We start from the raw sequence: 15919 nt of genomic DNA on the forward strand, positions 1-15919 counted from the left end.
GTGTGAGTTGCAGCAAAAGTGAGACGAGAAACGTGGGGAGAGATCATCCCAAAATTTCATCTAAGCCAAGCTCCTCCACAGAGGTTAAAGCTCTGGTGAGCAAGACAAGGAAAGATAAACAAGTGGGACTGAATCTTGGCAGCTGTCCCATTGGGATCTGGTAACCAGGAGAGATTCTCAGTGCTTACGGGTTAGATTTGACTCTCACAGGCTCTTACCATGACCAGGCTGCTGTAAACATGAGACTCCACTTACGCAGTGGCAGCCAGATAACTGGTAAATGTGCTGACTCCACCTTATGAACCAGCCTGAGCTGCCGCTGGCCATGATAGCCACAGATCTAGAGAGTTGCTTGTAAGTGAAGGTTTTGTTGTGGGGGAAAATGGTACTCAGGAGGACAAAGCTTTAAAAGAAGTTCTAACAGAGGGATGATGGAACCATGGGACATTATTGTTCCCATCCACATCATGCGTGTGTCCCCATAGGGCTATTAAAATGAGCCCTGGGGTGAATGAATCCTTACACCAAGTTGCAAATATCACTAGCTGTATTTTATAGACGGGGAAACTGAAGCATAAGGAAGGTAAATATAAGTCACACAGTGAGTCAGAGATAGAACATGGATCTCCTAATGCCAATTCTCTGCTCTAACCATTACACACCACAGCCTTTAAAAAAAACAAACAAAAAAAACCCTGTTCATAGCAGAATTCTAATGCCAGGTCTACTGTTAGTAATGATCTGAAAAGGACCAATGACTGAGTGGGAATCTTGCTGCTATGGGACACGACCATCTCCTTGGAATACACAGGCTGAAACATTTGATCATTTCCTAACATTATTTCTGAATCTCTGCAGGCGGCTGCGCTGCATGACCCAAAGAGCTTGTGTGTTCCTATGGTCTTACGAATGCGAAAATATACACAGTGTCTCAAGTTAAGGGCTGAATGCCTGAGCATTTGAGCCAAACAAAAAACCCAAATCCGCGTGACTACCATGCATACTCTTACCTGGGAAGACCACCAAGATCCCATTCAGAGCAGATATAGGGTCCTGGACGCAGAATCACCCAGAATCCAACTTCAGCTGCCAAGGTAAGGAAGGCCCTAGGAGATCCAGACAACATTAATTATTGTCTCGCTAAAAAAACACCTGTTTTCTGTGCATTCCTAATGCACCCATGACCATGCTGTCTACGCAGCAAAGTCAAAGGAAATAGTTTGATGTAGCAACAATAAGAGGTGATTCCAAATCAGTGGGTTTCAAAGGCCTTAAAAAATTAGAGGAGTAGTGGGCGCAGAACCTTAATGCAGTCACATGATTGGTAACAATACCATTATTCCATTTAACTGGCACTGCCCACCACCTGACTCCACACAACTGAGAGCTTCTGACTTAATTGTGAAGGCAGATTGCCCAGAGAGTGAACTGAGCGGCCTCAGGAGAAATGTTTCACCACTTGACAGGTGGCACCAAGCAAATCACCATCCTCCCCCAACTTCCCACTCACGGGAAAGTCAGTGTGGTGATGCTGAGAGTCAGTGGATGACCTTCACTGTTGCTGAGGACAGAAGAGGAAGGGCAAGAGTAAGACAGCATATGGGGAGAGGAGGGCTTTTGGAAGGAGAGCAGAGATTTATAATGGGCCTGTTACATCTTAACAAGCATGCTGGTAAGCCTCCAACACAAACGCAGACTAACTACAAACTTTTGGTGGATGTTTTGCATCGCTGAGACTTTAGAAAATGCTGCTCCAACCTAGAAGTGCCTAGTAAGATACTATTACTTGGCACTTCTGTACCATCCCCATTTTACAGATGAGAAAGATGAGGCACAAAACAGACTGAGTGCTTTGCTCAAGGTCAAACAGAGTCAGTTCTCCCAACTCCCGATCACCTGTTCTAAACCATTAGGCTACACTGACGGGGTTACCCAAGATGATATCTGGGTTGGGAACAGCTCCACGCTCAACAAAACAGTTGCTAAACACGGTTGCTATAAGCAGGGTGCCAATAGAGTTTGTCTCAATGATATGGTCAGGGAATATGTCAGAACCCTGTTATAGACATTATCTGGAGCAAAACTTAGAAAAACCCCTGCATCCTTCTCCATGCTAGACAAGCCAAGCAGCCTTAAAACCTGCCAGAATCAACTGTGAAAGGAGTTCCTAACCACTACCCTTGACACCAAAAACAATGAGTGTGTCAAACCAGAGTCTTCTAGCACAGTGGTCTCCAAAGTGGGGTGCTCAAGAGGATCCTTGGGGGTGCACGGCAGAAGGAGCACCGCTGGAGCAGTGCTGCTCTTCTCCCCCCCACCCCCCACCTTCAGCAGTTCGGCCAGGAGTCCGAGCGGCTTTTGTTTTTGTTTTTTTTTCCTCCCCTCCCTCTGCAGTTCAGATGTGAGCAAGAGGTGCGTGCTCGAAATTTTTTTTACTGATGGGGTGCGCGATCAAAAGAGTTTGGAGACCACTGTTCTAGCATAGTTTTCATTGCAGGCCTAGAAAGGAGAAAGGAGGCACTAAACAAAGCAGGACTGCCTGATGTGGTGGCGATTGGTGAGGAGAGGGAAGGGGATAGCGATGTGAACATTTCTCTACATGTCCCTATAAAACTATCTATGCAGCACATGCTTACTATGTAAGCACTTCTCTAGCAGTCAAGTTTATCCTTCCTTAACAGAAGCTGCATCCTAAAGTTATTGCTCAGGGAGAGGCAGTGAACCTACAACCCGACAGGATCAGGGATGTACTTTTATTCAAAGTACAACGACATGCAAATCTAACAAGCCACCTTGGATGCAAAGATTCAAACACACAAAGCTCACTGTTCTTACTGTTGTTCCCCCTGCCCCCTACACTCGAACCAGTGATAGCAATAGAGTAAAAAACCAAAACAAACCCTCCTCACAACTTATTGCACCACATACTCTAGATCCAGGTTTCCGCTGAAATCAAACTTCCCATTCGCTGCTTCGTGAAGGTTCCACGGCACGTACCTGAAAACACAGAGAGTCAGAGCGAGGGACTGGGAATGCCCACACTGAGCAGTGGGGCTAGGACTGTGGGCCCTTGCCCCCTTCCCCAATACACTGCCTTCTTGTGCACACCCACTTCTAGCCAGAAACAGATTCAGGCAAGCTTACAGCGATTTGTGCACCTGTGTAAAGGGGTGTATGTTGATGTTACTTCACACTGAGGAGCCAGCAGTTAGAGTAGGGTGGGGCTGTCTTTATACCCCACTTCTTACATTCTCCTGTTAGATGCTTTTCTTCCTACATTTCTTTCTTCCAGCCCTTCAGTATGTGGGTTACACCAGCTCAGATGCCCTTAGGCTCGCTGGATCAAGTTCAGAGGATCAGTAAGGAGGGAGGCCTGTTAAAGGTTGGTAAGAGAGTGGGAGTCTAAGTAATGAAGTGAACAGGAGTCTAAGTTGCTGTGACTTTCACACTGAAGGGACAGGTTTAGACTCACCTTGGAATTTAGTCTTTGGTGTCCAGGTATCTCTTCATTGCCAAGGCTGAAGCAGTTTCCAAAGCATTGTCATGTCAACTGGCAACTGCAGAGCCTGGACCTGCCTTGCCACTGTGTCAGTGCTAAGTGACCAATCATATCTGACTCCCTCAGACATACCTGAAAAGCCAGGACTAACTGAGCAGGTTCTTGAGGTGTATTGTAAACCTTAGAGAAGGGCAGAGTCAGATTTGTGGACTGGCAGAACTGAAGGTGGTTAACAAAGTAGAAGTCACAAGTCAAGCAGGCCCTTGTTTGCTCCTTGCAGACAGATGCACAACACCCGCCAGGCTCCCAAAGACAACAGCTCAATCTGTCTGCTCCATGCAGGATTGAGGGTATCAGTTTAAGAGCATGATTACATAGGCCCAAATCCAGTATCAGCTCAAGACCCCGCATTATATTGGTCTAGAGCAGTAGTTCTCAAACTTGTGCTTACAGGTTCTCCATGGATAGCTCTTGCATCATTTAAATGCTAGCTCTTTTCCTTGTTTCCAGACGCTCCTACAGATGTCCAAGCCTGGAGGCCTGCAGAGGCAGCTAACAAGGAAGAGACATCTGGTTGGTAGGGGCTGCTGCTACACGGCAGAAAGATTGGAACAAACAGGAGGTGCCTTTGGGACTCAGAGTCACCAGCAGGACTGGAGCTGGTAGCCATCAGCTGGAGAATGTTCAGGGGAGCAAGGAATTAGCTACCTGGATAGCATATTCAGGGGAAGGCTAATGACCTGCTGGCAGGAAAACATGTGAAGGGGAGCAGGGAAAGGATCCAACCTTTTTTTCATGATTTGAACAGAAGACACTTTTAGGACTTGCTCTAGTCAATGGCAAAATCCCCACTAACTTAAATAGCCACTCTGCAGGACCCCGTTAGTGAAGGTAGCACTTACGTGGTGAGGGTGTTCAAGCCACATGTCTTCATCTTAACCATGCGATCTCTCCAGTATTCCTTGGGGACTCGGAAATAGTGCATGGAGCCCCCGAAGATGCGGAAGGGCATGCCTTCAAGGCGGAACTCCGAATCCTCCGCCTGCAGGCCCAGTGTCCTGCCCCTAAGTTGCAGGGGGATCAGACTGCTCCAGTTAAACCTAGAATGGGAGGGAAACCACGTCAACACCTGAACTCCTGCAGAGGATCTCCCAGGCAATGCAGCTCATTTCACCGCACCTAGCAGGGTCGACTCAGTCCTTAATCCTTCCTAAGTAAATTGTGCTCCATGCAGTTGTTAGCATGTGCATGTTTCACATGAACCCTTCAAAACCTGTTTGTCTTCTGTGAACATAAAAAGAGCCCAGGACCCTGTTGTATAAGAATTTCAGCTTTCCCCTGGAGTCCTGGGCTAAGACTTCCCTTCTTGTATTAGCATTTTATGTGCAGGTTGATTTACTGGGCTCCATTCCAGAGGTGGCTGCATTTCAACCATGCTGCATGTGTGTATAATGTGCAGAGTGCTTTGAGGTCATTTGGGATAGAAGCCACGATGCAAACCTAAGTTATTATTAGCTCTGGAGAAGGGCTGAGCTGTCTAAGCATACTTGCAAGAATTAGCATCCCCAATGCTGTGTATTTCAAGTCATGGTTGGGTCCCTTTCCTGCTCACTTTGGTCAGAGAAGATGGGAGAGGAAAGATGGGAGCATTTCCAATATTTTTTTTTTTTTTTTTTTAGAGTCAGTGCATTCCACTAAAGGGACAAATTGGGCCCATAATCCCTATAAACTCACTCGGACATGATCACTGCTCTCATTTCCCCTTCATCGTCTTTCCTAATGCTATCTATCAAGCCACCTCCAATGCCTGGAAGCCTCCCACTAGCCATCCTTCAAGTTCTTCTTGTTCCAGGAAACATTCTTTGCTCCCTGTAAATTATTTTAATAGGTCCAATCACTTTACACAAGTAAGTCAGTCACTTTACACTAATTCTTCTTTGATATTATCCTAGGTGCACAAATACTTCTGAATTGAATGCTTATCATGCCCCTCCCCCCTTACCCCTGTCTGTGCCCCCTCTGCCCCCGGAGCTAGGCCATGGCTCAGGGAGGGGGGATGGGAGGGTCAGGTTTGGGGCCAGGGTCAAGGGTGTGGCTGGGAGGTGGGGCTGGGCCGGAGCAGAGCGGGGCTGGGTAGTGCTCCCTCCCCAGCCCTCGTGGGGGCTGGGCTGGGCCCCATCACGCCCCCTCAAATGTTCCTCGGTGCTCCTCTAAGGGGGCACGCCCCACAGTTTGGGGACCTCTGACTTAAGAGTTAAAGGCAGGTTCCACCTGACTAAAATGATGCAAGAACAGGTCATCACAGCCTAGAGGGCAGCACTGAAGCAGGGCACCTTTCCTTTTCAAATGGTGATTTTCCAACAATGTATCAGTGGGAAATTGGACTTTGTGAGCTCCATTTTCCCCAGATATTGGCACCTTAATAGGATATCTACATTTGGACCCATACTGGCATCTAGATGCCAAAAATAAGCATTTATTTGCCTAGAAGCTTGCTTAAACTTCCAAAGATAAGGTGATACTGAGACAGATGAGCTTGTGCTCTGTTCTTCTACCTCAGGCAGGTTCAGGTCAGGAAAATCTCACTCATTTTTCTGCATTAAAATCTAAAAAACCTGACATTTCAGCAGGTGGCCAAGAAGACTCAGACAATGACGTTCTTCCCTGCTCTAATCCTGCCATACATCATCAGAAACACCCAATGCAAAAAAACAGAACAGACATCACATTCACAAGCCTTTTAATTGAATTATCTGCTTAGATAGTCACAATTATATCTGATTTCCTTTCACATTGATTTGTTCATAGAAGCAGCCATATCGTACTGATTAGCATGGTCCTCTAATCTACCAGGCCTCAATCCAGTAACACTCAAGCAAGCCCAGACACCACCCAGAAGTGTTTCTCCAACCTCAGCCGCTTCTTCTAGGAGTCCAAGTGCATTTGCCTACTGCAGGATTCAAATGAGTAGTCACTATAAAGAATTTAAATCCCTTGACTTTCTAATCAGAAGTGGGCATGTTGCCTTCTTCAGCCCACACAAGTTCCACAACTTCAAACCCAGCCCCACAAGCACAATGGCAGTTTGTTCCTGTGAAACAAGCTCACAGTCAGACGCAAGAAATAGCTCCCATTCTGAGCGGAGTAAGAACCCACGCGTTAAAAGAAAGGTCACATTTAGAGGCGGTACTATCTAAGCCTCTAGTAGTCTTCTACACTAAGAGTCAAGTTTTAACTAGAGGATGCTGGCAGAAGGTAAAGAGGACATTTCAGAACACATGGCTTACATGGGATTGCACAGAGGGGATCTGCAGTGATTAGCTCTCCTGGAACACAAGACAAGGCCACTACAAGGGAGCTAAATCTAAGACTTCCAATGCATTGCAAGGGCTGGCTGACAAGCACAGACAGTACCTCTGTAGCACAGCATTCTCACAAGCCTCTGAAACAAACGGCAAGCCTGCGTAATACCTGGAAAAGGAAGCCTTGATTAGACACTGCCTGTCTTCCTTCTGGACAATTCTTGAATTCTCATGTTTGAGCAAAATATATAGTTGTTATTCTATGGTACTATCATTTTAGATGCAGTTGTGATAAAAAATAAATAGCTGAAATAGACAGATTTTCTTTTTACAATTTCACCGTTAAAGTAGTACTGAGTGTCAGTGACTGCAATGAGTAATATTAAATGAGCAGTATGGTAATAATAATTAAACAACTGCATTGACTTATTTTGTTTAGGTGAATCCATCCTAGAGGGTAAAATTGTTAACCTGAGTCTTGACGGGTGGAGCAATGTCCACAATGATCCTGTTGTACGTGCTTGTGTGACACTAGAAGAAGGGAATGTCTTCCTTACAGAAACAATTGATCCATCAGGAAAAGCACACACAGCAGAATACTTACAAGAAGTAGCAGTAAAAGCTATAACAAACTGTGAAAAAATATTCAAATGTCTAGTATGCAGCTTGGTCCCAGACAATGCTGCAAATGTATCCAAGATGAGAAGAAATTATTTAGAAGAGAGTTCCAAGCTAATAACATACGGTTGCAGTGCTCATTTGATGCGCCTCCTAGCCAAAGACTTCAGTGTTCCAGTAATAAAGGCTAACGTTGTTGAAATTGTAAAATACTTCTGTAACATCCACTTTGCAGCAGTTGCTCTCAAAAAAGTTGGAGGAACCAAGCTAACTCTCCCACAAGATGTGTGATGGAACTCAGTAGTGGACTGTTTTGAGCATTATATCAAGAACTGGCCTAATCTGATGACAGTTTGTGAACAAAATCATGAAAAAATAGATGGCACTGTCACAGCCAAAGTTCTCAACATTGGGTTTAAGAGAAATGTTGAGCACATGCTGAGTATCCTGAAGCCTATTTCTCCAGCCTTGAACAAAATGCAGGAAACTAGCTGTTTTATTGCTCATGCTATTGAAATGTGGAAGGAACTGAGTGAGATCTTAAAAAGAGAAATATGCAATGACAGAGTTAAATTACAAGCATTAAAAAAATCAAATGGGACAAGCACTATCTCTAGCTCATTTTCTTGCAAATATTCAGGGTCAAACCTTAACTACTGAAGAAGAGGAGTTGGCTATGACATGAACATCCAGCAACCATCCCTCCATAATGCCAACTATAATAAACTTCAGAGCTAAGGGTGAACCATTCAAGAAATATATGTTTGCTGCTGATGTGTTAAAGAAAGTCATACCAGATAACTAGTGGAAGTCACTTAATCACTTGGGGTAGGTCTATACTTACTCGCCGGGTCGACACGTAGAATTCGACTTCTCGGAGTTCGAACTATCACGTCTAATCTAGATGCGATAGTTCGAACTCCGAACGCGCTCCCGTCGACTCTGGAACTCTGGCGGAGTCGACGGGGGAGCTGCGGACTTCGATCCCGCAGCGTCTGGACGGGTGAGTAGCTCGAACTAAGGTAGTTCGACTTCAGCTACGCTGTTCGCGTAGCTGAAGTTGCGTACCTTAGTTCGAACCCCCGCGCCCCCCCCAAGTGTAGACCAGGCCTTGAATTCAGAGACTGTTGAAGTGATAATCTCGCTTTTAATAGCAGTAGCTGCTTCTACCAGTTTAGAAAGAATATTTTCTTCCTTTGGACTAATTCATTCCAAATTGAGAAATCATTTGGGACCTGAAAAAGCAGGAAAGCTTTGTTTTTCTTTCCCAGATTGTGAAGAAACAGAAAAATGAAGGTAAAGCCAACTGAGTTAGCTGCAGAAGCCAATATTTTAAGTTTCTCATGTTGACGTGGCTGAGAGAGTCAATTTAATTTTTGGTTTTTTTTTTTTTTAATATTTCATTTAACTAGTTTAGTTAAAAACAATTTTAACAAAAACAAACCTGATTTTAAAAAACTTGAATGTTTAAATTCAAAAATGCATATGTTTGTTTTGTTAAAATATTATGTTTGCTGTTGAAGAAAAAAAAATCCAGAATACATAACGTTGTTGTTTTAGTTAAATAAAACAATTTCAATGTCTGTCTGGTGATGTTCTCCTCCTAATACAGCATGGCAAGAAAATCCTCCAAATATTAATGATTAACCTGTTGAATTGGCAATATTTATGAAGTCACTGGGAGGTGAACTATCTGCTTCAATTACCTGTGGTAAATGAAATAACCAAATAATCATTCATTTTCTGATATAGCTGTAAAACTAATCTGAAAAGTTTTCAAAATAAATCACTTTAAAAATGTATAATGTGTACCGTCTAAAAATGAAACCTACGTCTATCTCTGAGTCATGAAGAATATGTATTAGGGTTATAACAATCAACAAGAATGCACTTTTATGTAGAAATCCATGATAGAAATTGAGTCTTCCTAACTAGTGATTTAAATCATGATTTATATCAAATCCACCCTGCCCATGACATTTTGTTCAGAGTTACGAACGTTTCAGAGTTACAAACAACCTTCATTCCCAAGTTGTTCATAACTCTGAGGCTCTACTGTAGTTGGTTTATGTTAAGAATTGTCAAACAAATCCAGAACAGCCAAAATCTGGCTAAATATCCCCATTGTGCCTCAACTAAAGGCATGAAATATCATAGCCCAAGTTTCAGTCTACTGCATTATTGTGATCCCAGTCCAGGTTTCTACCTCCCAGCAAGAAGAGGGAAATCAAGACCTGATATTTCTAATATGAGAAAAACAAAGTAGTGTGGGGGCTGTAGTTGAGGCTATTTGCACAAGGCAGCACTGAAGGTCACACTTGTGGGGGGGGGGTTGATGGTTCAACTTTAAACCCTGTTCATTCCTGCTACAGAGGACTCCACAAAATCCAGTTCTATCCATTTTGGGCCTTCCCCCTCCCCCGAGGATGGTGAAAGCTAGCAACTGCAACTTCAACGCGCTGCTCATCATCTCTTGTTGTGACAGAGATCTTGCCCGCACTGGGAAAAGCTCTATTTTCTGATCCAGCATCTCGTTTTGTATCGGGTTATTTTCAACTGAATAGTCAAGGGACAATCATGAGACACACTGGCCTCCTAAGACATGTTCAAAAAGAAACACTGCTCAAGAAGGAAGAGACCGCTACGCTTTCACAAGGTATTACATACAGTTCATGAGGTTTTTATGCTGTGATTTGTATTCTGAGCAGAAACAGGAGTGGCTATGGGACAATCCTGCTCCCAATGAAGTGAATGGAAGACAAGGGTACTCACCAGCTTTGAAAATCAGGCCACATTCAATTTAACTCCTAATATGGATTTAGAAGCTCAATGTAACACACTAGTTTTTGAAAAATCTGGCCATTAAAAACCTCAAATGGTTTATATGTTCGAAGTGCATCCTCCCAAGCCTGAGTATATTCGCCAGTGCTTTGTACACCTACATTCTAATAACCCCAGTAAAGAGCCTCCCATGAATTTCCCTCGGGACACTATTTCACAGTGGTGTTGTAGCTCTCACTGAAATACAAAATCCACTCACCTAGTACAGGGCTTTAATAGCAGAAAGGACATGATCTGAAACACACAGTACCAAATTAATGTACAGTGTAACTTCTTTGGCTTTAGTGGGAGTGACACAAGGGATAAAGTTTGGCCCATGACAGACAAGTTGGGGGCAGGAGGGAAGAAAAGGCTTAATACTTTGCTAAATGGAAAGTTAGATAAAGCCCACCTCTCACTCATGCTGAGCAGTACATTACTCCACCTGTAATTGCACTGGTCTCAAGGTATTACTCAAAGCAGTGTTGGCATAATCAGTCCCAAAATAAGCAGGATATGCCCAAAACCACAAATAAGACAGCCAGGATATGAAAAAAGCAAGAGCTACCCCTGGCAGTTTCAAAGATGGGTTAGATCCAGGACAGAGAATGATTGATTTGTAAATGCATGTCATCCATCAAAGAGCTTCAGTGATTTTAGTAAACCCTCCAAGAGCCAAGGTCAATGGGGATAACGTTAGCTTAACGCAGAAGCTGATTTATAGTGCCGGCAATTGGTCTTTCCTTATCCATTACTTTTTATGATAGACAAGGAATTGCTATATATTATGTGTAACATTTATTTAAAGCTTTTAAATCATTTCTATCTGGTTGCAGCATTACTCTCTCCATGCTTCCCCCACCGGATGAACGCTCAGTGTCAGTGATTGATTCCAAGTGGTGCTATTTCTCTCTATGCATTCCGATAAAAGAAGATGTTGCTTCAGTTTTATCGGGTTTGAGCTCTTATGAATCAAGAGCAGATTTTTTTTTAAAGCAGTGAGGAGGGAGCATGAAGTTTGTAAATGTTTCCACATTAAAGGAATCCTATTCTTCATCTGAATGCAATCGCTCACTAAGGTTAATGGGAGTCATGTTAACGCAGAGGAGAGGTAGACCTTTAAGCCGAAACATTACTCAACAATGATAACAGAAGAAGATTGCCTTTTAAGTGCGGTGTTTTCATTACACCTGCAAGCAGCAGCAAGCATACCCTGTGGCAAGCAGCAAGTGGCATATCTGGGGTTATATCACAGTCTGAGCACTCTCATACAACCCGGTTTCAAGTATTGCCATTTAATCTCATTTTTCATTAATATTAGTGCTAATTAGAAGAGGCTGGATTGATAGTCCTAGCATCATCTATTCACTCAATGACAGGTATAAAACCAGCACTGATGGGCAAGGTGCCCCACCAACATACACCAATGAACAGACCACTTGTAGGGGGAGAGAGGAGTTCTGCCCAAATGGTCCCATTCAGGCCTCGATCGCTCTGTTCAAACTGCCAGCAAAGCAGGAGGGCAAGGTATTGTGGGGTAATTAGTATCCACCGCAACAATGTTCTGAGATAGGGACATTTGTCCAGTGAAAAACTGACTGAGACCCATCAAATTCACTGCACGCAGGTTACTGAGAAGCCAGCAGATGGTGGTAACTTTCAGGCTCAGCTAACCCAAACCATGTGAAAAGGTCCGAGAGAGTTCCAGTCCCTCCCAACTGCACAGCACCCTATAGTCTCACATCTTGAAATATTCAGATTTGTCTTTTTGTAATTTAATTATCAGTACTTCAGTTGACTTCATTGCTACATCTAACGTACAGCTTTGTGCCTCCATTCACAGGCATATGAATTGTTTAAAACTGAATGCTGCTGCTGAGATATAGTAACCATAAATGCATTAAGGATTAAAGGGACATGTGAAGTCAGTTTTGGCTCCAAATTGAAAATATGTAAACAATTACACAGTGCAATATATTTGTTATTAAACTTTCCACTGAAAGTTTACTTTTGGAGGAATAACAACCCCCTTGCAGCATCTGAAACCTAAGTACAGGTGCATAAAGCTAGTTTGAGAGAGACATGAAATGGAATCAACTAAACGCATAGGTTAAAACTGGCCAGTCTACTTTCACTGCCCAAGCTTAGATAAATGCAGTAAATGAACAGGTTCAAGGCTGACATACCTACAGATTTAATGATTTCCAGTGTTATTAGTAACCCAGTTAAAGAAGCCCATTACATGAATTTAACCTGACAGCGTTCCTTTCAGTACTCCTTAACAGTATCCCTTAGGGACAAACCAGTAGAGATCAATTTCACTTAAATGGCAATAAATCTTGACCCAATGCACTAAGCTAAAAGGAGTCATAAAACAAACAACCTCAGTGACCTCAGGGCCCTATTGCTCAGCAGAGAAGGACTATGCTGATAAGGCTAAGAACAGCTGTTTAAATCCTTCCCAGAAGACAGTGAATCCAGCAGCAAGCAAACCTGATGGGGCAGAAACAGCATAGTTGACAAGGAGTAGTAGAGAGAAAAGAAGTAGACCAAAAAAGATGAGACCCATGCTAAATAACAGTCCCGATTCTCTTCACTGGCAAACTCACAATAGACCAAGGCATCAGCATGCCTTGGTTATCAAGTAGAGGAGCATGTTTAAAGGCTACACAAAAACATATTGGGATTCCCTGAAGATACTTGAAAAACACTCTCTCTTCTGGCTGAAAACTTTTTTTAGGTGCAACAATTCCAGGCAGGGAGCACCGGGACTGCATTTTTGTCTGTTGCATCTGGTTTGTGGATCCCCCAGCACTTTGTTTAGTCAGTTTCGCTGTTCCCGCTGTGTTGTCAGCCAGACAGTTCCCCATATTGTTCCTGAGGGGCTTTTTGGGGGGGGGGGGGAAGAGAACAACTTATATGTAGGAGAATGCGACCAAGGAAAAGGGGTGGTGGTGCAGGTCCTAGAGCTGCTTCCAACACAAGCTCCAAGCTCAAGTAGGTTTCAATTTGACAAGGAACCTCTGCTAATCTGCACAGGGGGAGGGGCCCAGGGGACAGGGCCCTGCAGATGGGCAGGCACTGGGGGCGGGGGAGGCTGAGGTCAGGCAGGTGCCCTGGGGAGTGGATCCCAGAGGCAGGACAGGCTGAGGGGAACAGGGGAGCCAAGACCCTATAGGAATAGGGAGAGGATCCTGGGGGACAGGGCTCTGGGGTGGTAGAGGCGGTCGGGGGGCAGGCTTGGACCTGCCTGTGTGTGTGTCCAGAAGGGATGTCCCAGGCAGGGCAGGCCCCGAGGCGAGGGGCAAACCGGAGGGAGCATGTCCCCCGGGGGAGAAGAGTCTCGGGGGGCATGTCCCCCGCAGGGAGTGTCTGAAGGGGCCAGGCCGAGGAGGAGGGGTCCCTGGGGGCAGGGCCTGAGGAGTCCCAGGGGTGCAGGGTTGAAGAAAGGATGTGTCCCCCGGGGGGCAGGGCCAGAGAGAGAGAAGTCCAGGGGGTGTCCCGGGGGGACACGGTCGGGGGGGCGTGTCCCCCGGGGGCCGAGGGGAGGGACCCTGGGGGAGTGTCCCTGGGGCACGGTAGGGGCCAGGCCGAGGGGAGGGGCCCCGGAGGAGGAGGAGCAGGGCCAGAGAGAAAGAAGTCCAGGGGGTGTCCCGGGTGGGCACGGTGGGGGGGCGTGTCCTCCGGGGGCCCAGGCCGAGGGGGCAGGGCCGGAGGAGGGACCCCCGGGGGGAGTGTCCCGGGGGGGCCCGGTCGGGGGGGCGTGTCCCCCGGGGGAGGGACCCCGGAGGAGGAGCCCCCAGGGGGCAGGGCCGGAGAAGGGGCCCCGGGGAGGAGTGTCCCGGGGGGGCACGGTGGGGGGGCGTGTCCCCCGGAGGACCAGGGGGAGGGGCCCCGGGGGCGTGTCCCCGGGGGGGGCCAGGCCGAGGGGGAGGGGCCCCGGCCGCTCTCACCTGCGGAGCAGCAGCCCCCCGAGCAGCAGCAGCAGCAGCAACGCTCCCAGCCGGCGCCGCCTCCGCCCGCCGCAGCCGCACATGGCGGCCCCAGGCTCTCCCCAGCCGGCCCCGGGCCCGCGCGCTGCCTCGAGCGCCGCCGCCACTTCGCTGCCTCCACGCCGCTCCCGGGGTCTCCCGGGCGCCTCGCCCCCCCCGCCCGTCCCCTCCGCGCACGCCCTCGTGGCCCCCCATTGGCCGCGGCCTGCCGCCCACAGGGCGGGGCCTCCCGCTGATTGGGCCGGAGGGTCAGAGGCCCAGCCCTCTCCTGATTGGCTACAGCTGTGCCGCTGTCGCCCCCCCCCCCCAGTCGCGCACCGCCGCAGGTGCGGGGGATTAGCGGCGGGCAGAGGCCGGGCACGTGTCTGCTACGGGGGGGGGGAAGGGGAAGGTTCAAGTCAGCCCCTCCCCCCAGCCCGGGGAGGGGGGGGGGGATGTTTGCAAAGCCCCAGGCGGGCGCCCGGGGGACGCACTGGGACCGCAGCCCTGGGGACTAGGGGGCAAAGACCTGACCCACCTATCAGGAAATCAGGAGTCAGGCCCCAGGAAAAAAGCCCTTGGCCCAGTGTGTTCTCCAGGGAGGACAAGCTCCTCTCCTCGCAAAACGTGTGTGCGTTCAGCAAAAGCTACACTTCCCTGCTAAAAACCTCATGCCAAATCCGTGCAACCAGGCACATCCTTCAGATTTATGCGGCCCTACACCTTAGTATTAAACTGGTGCCCCAGTGCCCAACCTGGGGCACAGACACCACCCTGACCCCCGCGAGGACCCCCTCCCCCATACTGCTGACACACACCATGCTTTGTATTCAACAGACACTGAGGCACTGGGGTTGGGGGAGGTACGGGGTACGAAGCAGCAATGGATACCCCGCTGTCCAGCCCACCTCACTGCAATGGAGAGTCACCATTCCCCACAGCAACACCCTCTCTCCCCTGCTTGCCCTCTCCCTCATGCAGAATGCACCACGCCTGTGCATTTGGTTCTGTGAGTACAGCCCCTGCCTAAGGAGACTGCAGCATGTGCTGAGTGTGCGGGAGCCAACCCACTCTTACCTGCTACCGTGGTGTTGCCCCACATTTTTAGGTGCCTAATGCAGTCCTATATGCTGCGTATGCCTAAGGACGGCCCTGCTTTCATCTTTGCAAACACACTTACACTGCAGCTGGAAGGATTCACAGCACTGTAAAGAGGCCCCAGCAATAAGCCCATTCCTCTGCCTTCCTTTTGACCAATACACTCAGGTGTATAGACATCTCATTTAAATTTCCTCCTGTACCCAGTTAAATTGGTCACTGGTAAGCAGCTCTGAAAATCAAAGCTCTTGGTTTCTCTCCCAGGACTGTCAACCATCATAGAGTCTTTTTTAACACTGGTGAGGGTGGGCAGTATCGCCCACGCTGGACCTAGAGAGCAATTCCAGTAGAGTTCACACTAATAGCTCATTCTGCCTTTTTACCAACATTATCAATTGTGATGGTGGATTTGGAGATAAATAAACCTGCCTCCACCCCTAGACAGAGACCTATTTAATTCACAGCAGCTGAAGCCTGCAGCAGTAACAACATTTAATCTCTACCCAGCTAAGCCAGATTCAAGCCATTTATGCCTGAACCATTCATAGCAGTACTTTTACGCCCATTACATAACCCTGAGTTTACAGAGCATCTTAGCCCAAGCAACCCAG

At 47.1% G+C, this 15919-nt stretch overlaps 1 protein-coding gene across 2 annotated transcripts in view; it reads right to left on the bottom strand.

Annotated features, from left to right (window-relative positions):
• Positions 1-14358, bottom strand: part of LOC120375759 (beta-galactosidase-1-like protein 2) — a 45821-nt gene extending 31463 nt beyond the window's left edge. Inside the window, exons 1-4 of one of the 2 annotated variants that reach the window (XM_039496671.1) lie at positions 14193-14358; positions 4402-4599; positions 2929-2997; positions 1011-1106 (exon numbers count right to left, since the gene is read on the bottom strand). In XM_039496671.1, the coding sequence (XP_039352605.1) occupies positions 1011-1106; positions 2929-2997; positions 4402-4599; positions 14193-14275 (446 nt within the window). In that variant the 5' untranslated portion in view covers positions 14276-14358. Of the gene's footprint in view, positions 1-1010; positions 1107-2928; positions 2998-4401; positions 4600-5233; positions 5256-14192 lie in introns of those variants that run through there. The other variant, XM_039496672.1, reaches the window with a different exon arrangement.
• Between the last annotated feature and the right edge of the window lie 1561 nt (positions 14359-15919).

Source organism: Mauremys reevesii, linkage group 12 (assembly GCF_016161935.1).
Source record: "Mauremys reevesii isolate NIE-2019 linkage group 12, ASM1616193v1, whole genome shotgun sequence".
NCBI lineage: Eukaryota > Metazoa > Chordata > Testudines > Geoemydidae > Mauremys > Mauremys reevesii.